Source organism: Neopelma chrysocephalum, unplaced genomic scaffold (assembly GCF_003984885.1).
Source record: "Neopelma chrysocephalum unplaced genomic scaffold, ASM398488v2 Primary Assembly neopelma1_283, whole genome shotgun sequence".
Classification (NCBI taxonomy): Eukaryota; Metazoa; Chordata; class Aves; order Passeriformes; family Pipridae; genus Neopelma; species Neopelma chrysocephalum.
In genome coordinates, this window is record NW_020897945.1 from 471,928 (window position 1) to 478,741 (window position 6,814).

Below are 6,814 nucleotides of genomic sequence, written 5' to 3' on the forward strand. Positions count from 1 at the left end.
AGGGGCTCAGTTAACACAGGCAGTGTCTTCCCGGGCCAGAGCGACCTGCAAAGACCCCCGGGGCACACCCTGCGAGCAGCTTGCAAGCACGTGTCGGGGACACAGGGGACACAGAGAGCCCCCCAAAACTGCCCCACCTGCCCCCATGGCAGCTGTGGGCAAGCAGGGAGAGCCCCGAGGGGGGCTGCAACCCCCCAGCGCACACACACACACACACACACGTAAATATACACACACGTGATAAAAAACACAGGCTATATTACACTTAAAAACAGCCCCGTGGTGCAGGCAGGGCACAGGGAGCCCCCCTGGACACCTCCCCGGGCTGTGGGCGCCGGAACGCGGCAGCCCCCGGGCTCTTCCGCCGGCTCAGCGATGGTTCAGCACCCGCCGGGAGCTGTTTCACCGCAGAAAAATCTGGACCAAAATCACCCCACGAGCGTCAGCGCCAGAGGGGGTTGGCCCCGCCTGATTATTTTTAAAAACACCTAGGTTATAAATAGACACACAAACAGTTCCAGGAGGGCAGCGTGGGGAGCGGGGCGGGCTCCACACCCACGGCGGCACCGGGCAGGGCTGCCCTGCCCACACCGGCCCCGGGGGCACGGTCACGAGCCCCCAGCTCTGCCCCTCCTGCGGCAGGGAAGGTCCGAGGGTCCAGGGGGCTGGGGGAGGCCAGAGCGGATGAAGGAGGGGCAGGGCGGCCCTCGGGGCATCAGCTGAGCTGCCCCAGGTAGTCTGAGAGCAGCAGCTCGGGGGGCAGGAACACGCGGTGTTTGTTGCTCACTTTCATCTGACGTTTCCCTTCGATGTCCGAACCTGGGGGGTGGGAGGGAGCAGTCAGCACACCCCTGTGCCCCCAGACACTGCATTCCCAGCCCAGCCACCTCCCTCCACTCCTCCCCCTGTGCTCTGTGCCCCCCCAGCCCCAGCCACCTCCACGTGTCCCTGCCAGCACCGTGGGCTCACTCCCCACCATTGTTGCTCTCACGCTGTTTTCCACAAGCAGCTCTGCAGGGATGGAGCCTGGTGTCTCTATCTCCTCCCCTACCTTGGCAACAAAACCTCCTGGGGAGGCCCAGGGCAGGCTGCTCCCTAGGAGGAGGCAGCAGCCACAGGAGAGAGAGCCCTGCAAGCAGCCTCTCACTTTGGGCCACCCAAACCCCCCCCGCAGAGCAGGGCCTGGCCACCCCCTCAGGTGCTCCCAGCACTGGTGGCCACGGCCAGGGCTGCCCAGGGAGCTCTGGGGGGGGAGCACAGGGTTATCTGTGAGCCCCAGCACGAGGTGGGGCCGGGAGGAAACGGCTGAGCTGGAGAGGAGAGATAGTGATGGAGGAAAGGGGAAAACAAAAACAAAATCAAAACCAAAAACAAGCAGACACGAGACTCTTACTGGCAGAGACGAGATCCATGTACTGGCAGAGCGCGTGGAGCAGGAGCCGCTCGAAGCTGGGGGAAATTGGGATGGAATTAGAACAAACATGCCTTGAACAGTGTCCCACACGCTGCCCTGCCCTCAGTCCTCCCAGGGACCCACGGAGCAGACAGGGAGCACAAAGTGCCACGAGCTCCTGCACAGGAATCCCCGGGTGCATCCCTCCCCCAGGGCTCTGTGGGGACCAGGCCAGGTGGGGTGTCCCCAGATGGACACCTGAGCCTGGCTGAGGGGAGACCAAGGAGTGTCGTCTGCTCCCAGAGCCCCTCAGCAGACTGGGGCAGACACAGTGAACCCCCGAGCTCAGGACCCCGAGGTGGGGAAATACCTGTTGTCCATCAGCGCTGTGTAGACCGAGTGGGGGGTGACAGAGAAGAATCCCAGCAGCTCCTCTTCCAGCCCTTCCAGAGTCCCCTGTAAGGAGAGGCAGGGGCTCAGCGAGGAGGGGTCTGTGGTGGGCACAGCCCCAGAACTATGAGGCCTCCAACTCCCCAGGAGCTACTGCCAGCAGCTCCCAGGCAATAATCCGGATGGGAGACAGCGGGGAGGCACCGGGACAGGAGACATCTCAACTCTCCAGCCCCCGAGGCAGGGAAGGATCCGGCCCCTGCCAACTCCACAGTGTGTGTGCCAAGGGCTGGCACTGTCCCTTGTGTTCAGAGCAGCCAGGGGAGCCTCGTGCCTCCTGACACAGGGCAGGGCTCTGCAGCTCTGCGGGGCACCGTGACCCTGGGGACGAGCAGCAGGCGCGTCTCATTTGAGGACAAACAAGCAGAAGCCAGTGGGCAGGAGGAGCCCAGGCTGGGTTTAGAGGCTCTAATTAGCACCAGGAAAACAAACAGAGCAGCAAAACAGCCCCACTGAGCAGAGAGAGCGGGGAGCCAGCACCCCAGGGCCGGCAGAGGCAGTGCCTGGGCAGGCAGCACAGGGAGCGCGTGGCAGCCCAGCTCCTGAGCCCACACTCGCCTCTCCCCATCCTGCTCAGCAGCTTGTGCACTTTTACCCCTTTCAAAATGCATTGGAGTTTTCCCAAATAACCTCGCGTGGGCCACTGTGAAGACCCCAAATGCTCTCCTGCTTTCCCCATGCGCAAACACGCCGGGTTCACCCGTCACCTGCTGCTCATTGCGCAGAGACTGGATAACAGCCACTGGAAAAGGTCCTGTAACTGCCAGAAAAATCTGAACAGAGCCAGGAAAACCCATCTGCGACCAGCCACCAGCGCAGGGTCACACGAGGACTGGAGCACGTTCCCAGGAGCTGCTCTGAAATTCGGCACCGCCCCGGCTCAGCGCCCACACACAAGGTCAGGGCACGGCCCTGGGGAGACGGCTGTGGAGGGAGCCCTGCCTGCCCCTGCCCTGGGACCCCCACCTGCCCCTGCCCCAGGACCCCTGCTCACCATGGGGATCCGGCCCCGCTTCAGGGTGGCGCGCAGGCGGCGGCTGATGCGCTGGAAACACTCCTGGGGCGTGTAGGCCGGGAGCTCTGGAGAGGCAGAGAGAAGGGAGAAGGGACTGGGACACAGCTCACAGCCCCAGAGCCTGCGGGACGGCTCCGGCTGCAAAGTGTCACCTCTCAGAAGGACCCAGTGGCTGGGCACCCCCTTCTCTCATGGGTCACAGTCCCCCCCCCAGACCAGCAATGCCTTCCCCAGCATGGAAGCGTTTGGGAGTGTGGGGATTTGGGGCTGTGCCATCAGGGGACAGCTGCTGTGCCCATCGCCCCAGCCACTCCCAGCTCCCACAAACCCTCCCAGGTCCAGGGCGGGTCTGCAGACATAATCCCCCCAATGCTACACTCAGGGGGTGGGCTCAGGCCTCCCCCACCCCACCATAAACACACGGTGCAGGGAGTGGGTGCAGCCCTTGGGGAAGGTCACCCTTCCCAAAATGTACACAAGGAAGGAAAGGGAGGGGCTGTTCCCACCCAGCGTCCCCTCCCAGTACCTTTCCACTTGTCTTCATTCTTGACAGGCAGCTTCCTCCTGTGCTTCTTCCTGGCCTCCTCCTCCAGGTATAGCAGGACCCGCTCCTGCTCTTCTCCCGACCGGTTCATGAAGTCATTCCAGATCTGACAACAGAAGCCACCACAGGCACAACTCGCCATGAGAGGATCTGCCTGGAGATTCCCCACCCCAGGACCTCGTTACCCTCTGGCACACACAGCAGCAGCCGGGCACCAGGCCCACAGATCCCCGCCCTGACACCAGACCAGGCAGAACCTGGGGTGCACCAGCTCAGGCAGGGGAGGCAGAGGGTTCCTCAGGAGCGAGGTACAGGCACCACATGCCATGCCAGGGCCCTCCCAGCGAGCCCCAGGCAGGGGGGTGGCTGTGCCCACCTCCACATAGGTCTCGTTGTTACAGGCCTCGGTGAAGATGCTGGGGGTGGCAGAGTGGTCGAGCTCTCCCTCGTCGCTCCCGCAGTCGTCCCGCTCCAGAAGTGTCATCAGGTAGCGAGCTGGGGGCAAGAGCAAAGCCTGAGAGTGGAAACAGCACCTCCAGAGAAGCCCTGTGCCCCCAGCACACCCCTGCCTGCTACAGAGTTTAGAGGAGGTTGCCACCTGCCCTGGAGAAGAGACTGTGCCCCAGCCTTACTGTTCTCCAGCCTCTGGAGGCTCTTGCGGCCCTTGGCCCTGGGGATGAGGTCGGAGTTGCGGATGGCCTTGTTGATGTAATACTGCTTGCGCTTGGACGGGGAGAACCGCTTGGACGGGGAGTCCTCCAGCGGGGGCAGGCAGTCCTCGATCCTCCTGTGGGGACACGGGGGAAGGGATGAGCCCACCCGAGCCCCTCAGGCCTGGGGCAGTGGATTCCTGCAACTGGCACCACATGGACCTGTTCCCCTGGGGTCACTGCCAGCTCCAAGGGCTGGCTCTGCTCAGAGCAGCTGCAGGTCAGCACTGGACATGCTGGGTAATTAACCTCACTGGCACGTGAAGCAAAACCACAGGATCCATTCCTGCCAGGCCCCCCCTGCACCTCGTGCTGTGGAGCCATCAGCACCATCCCGGTGGGATCGGCAGCAGGAACACCATCCCTGCCACGCCACTGCCAGCTCCCGGGGGCACCCAGAGGTGTTTGGCCGCTGTTCACAACAATTCCGCAGCCAGGGCATTGCTTAGTCACAGGCACAACTTAGGAACAACCATAAACTGAGATAACTTCGGGTGAAAAAGAAGCCAAGCAACGAGCGAGCAGCTCGCTGGGCGTTGGGCGCAACCGCTCGGGTTTCAAAGTTCACTAAACACCAGAGACAGGAAGTTTCAGTGTCTTTGCTTGTTCTCTGCCCACTTGCGAAGGAGCTTCCCGTCAGGGTTGTGTGGGTTTCCTTTAGAGCAGCAAAGGGTGGGTGAGAAAACCAACACTCCCAAAACAACTCCCTGGGATTGTCCATCAGGGACGGGGAGCAGCCGAAGGCGACTGCTGTTCCCACTGCAACGGCAGCTCCACGGCCTTGCCCCTTCCACAGGGCTGTGTCCCCCCCAGGCACAGCTTCCCCACCGTGTCCCCTCCTTCCCAGTGCCCCAGGGCTCAGGGAGCCCTGGCCCTGCAATCAGGCCTCGGCAGAGCCGCCCTGGGCTCAGGGCAGAGCAGGTTGTGCCGCCCGATTGTGCCCGGGCCAGCAGCCAGCTGCTCACCCAGGCCAAAACCTTGATTTTTTTTTTCCCTTCCCCTGGATGGGGGCAAAAAACAACCACCCACTTCCAGCTGGAGAGAAAACCATGGCAGAGGTGGGCTTGGAAGGAATAAAAGGGCCACAGATATCCCGGCGATGCCCAAAGGACGGGTGGGGAATGGTAACCCAACCTGGCACAGCGAGCGACCGGGGCTGGCAGATCGAGTTTTGATACAAAGGTGGTTAAAAAAAAAAGAATAAACAGAGGGAGTCACCTTACAGCGGCCCCAGCTCAGGTTTGAGGACACAGCTGCCAGCCAGGCGCTCCCTGGAGCCGTCACGGCCCACGGGCACGGCCCCGGAAAGAGCCCCCCAAAGAGGGGAGTCCAGGCACGGCACTGCCAACATTTATCCAGCTCTCACAGGGCAGGGCAGCAGAGTGAGGGGGGCTTGTTGTCCTCCTCCTCCTCCTCCACTGGAGGGGAAAAGATGATAAAAATGAGCGTCAGCCAGGCAGAAGCATCCCAGGGCTGCCGGGACCCCCCGAGCCCCATGGCTGGGAGGGAATGGGCTGAGCCACACGGGACTTTCTGTTCCCAAAGGCTCCACGGCCGCTCCTGGCTGCCCTGGCACCCGGCACTGCCACGTCTGCCCTGGCACTGCCGCCCCTGCCCAGCACAGACCAGGAGGCTCACAGGGGACCTCAGGGCTTTGTCGGACGAGCTCCGAGCTCCGGTGACCTCGGCACCAGGGCCCCATCCCGGGCGGCTCAGCCAGGCCAAGGGGGGATCCCAGGGCAGGGATCCCGGCAGAGCTCGTTCCCTGGGGAACAGAGCCATCCCTGACCCCAGGAACACGGGGACAGAGCCATCCCTGACCCCAGGAACACGGGGACAGAGCCATCCCTGACCCCAGGAACACGGGCCCGGCAGCTCCAGGGCCACCGTTTTGCGTGGCTTCTCCTCCACTTCCCATTTCCAGGGAATGCGCAGCCCCTCGTTCCCTGCTGGGGGGTTTCCAACCTGTCCCTGTTATTCATCCTTTAGCAGCAGGACACGGCAGGAACACGCAGAGCAAAAGCCCCCGCGGGACTCCCCGCCCGACAGCCCCTTCCCGCAGCTCCCGGGACCCCCGGCCGGGCGCGGGGACCCCCGGCCGTACTCCCCAGCCCCGGTGACCGGGAGCACCGTGACCTCGGCGGGGTAAACACGAATTAGCTCGTTACGGCTGTCCCGGGCTGCGCTCTGACCCCGGGGCGGGGGCGCCGGGTACGGGCTCTCCCGAACGCACCGACAGCCCCGGGGGGCTCCGGGCAGCCCCTCCCGGCCCCGCCGCCCCACGGCCCCGGCCCGCACTCACGGGAACGGCTCCTCGGGGCCCGCGCCACCCCGCAGCACCACCATGGCCCACTCGGCCCGGGCCCGGCACCGGCACCGGGACCGACCTCCCTCCGCCTCTACCTCCCGGGGCCCGCACCGGCGGCACCGGGCCCGGCACCGCCCGCGGGAAGTGACGCCACGGGGGCGGGACCGCGGGAGCCCCGCCTGGGGAGCCGCGGGGGGCGGGGGCACGGGGGGCACGGCGGGAGCCCGGGTAACCGGGGCTCGGCGGCTGCCGGGCCCCGTTAACCCCGGATAACCGCTGGTAACCCCACGTTAAACTCCACTACCTCCTCTTACAAGCCCCCGCGAACCCCCCGTAAGCCTCCGTTAAACCCCGCTCCATCCCCGTTAGCCCCCTCCCGTGTAGCCCCCCCCCC

General features: G+C 64.3%; 1 protein-coding gene across 1 annotated transcript; it reads right to left on the reverse strand.

The window, feature by feature from the left end:
• Window positions 1–442: 442 nt before the first annotated feature.
• Window positions 443–6,554, reverse strand: R3HDM4 (R3H domain containing 4). Its single transcript, XM_027704636.1, has 8 exons — window positions 6,415–6,554; window positions 4,035–4,189; window positions 3,779–3,897; window positions 3,385–3,508; window positions 2,838–2,923; window positions 1,764–1,849; window positions 1,394–1,449; window positions 443–819 (listed from the first exon to the last, which is right to left on the reverse strand). Exons 1-8 carry the CDS (start codon window positions 6,456–6,458, stop codon window positions 716–718), a joined length of 774 nt encoding a protein of 257 aa, XP_027560437.1. The 5' UTR covers window positions 6,459–6,554; the 3' UTR covers window positions 443–715.
• Window positions 6,555–6,814: the final 260 nt, after the last annotated feature.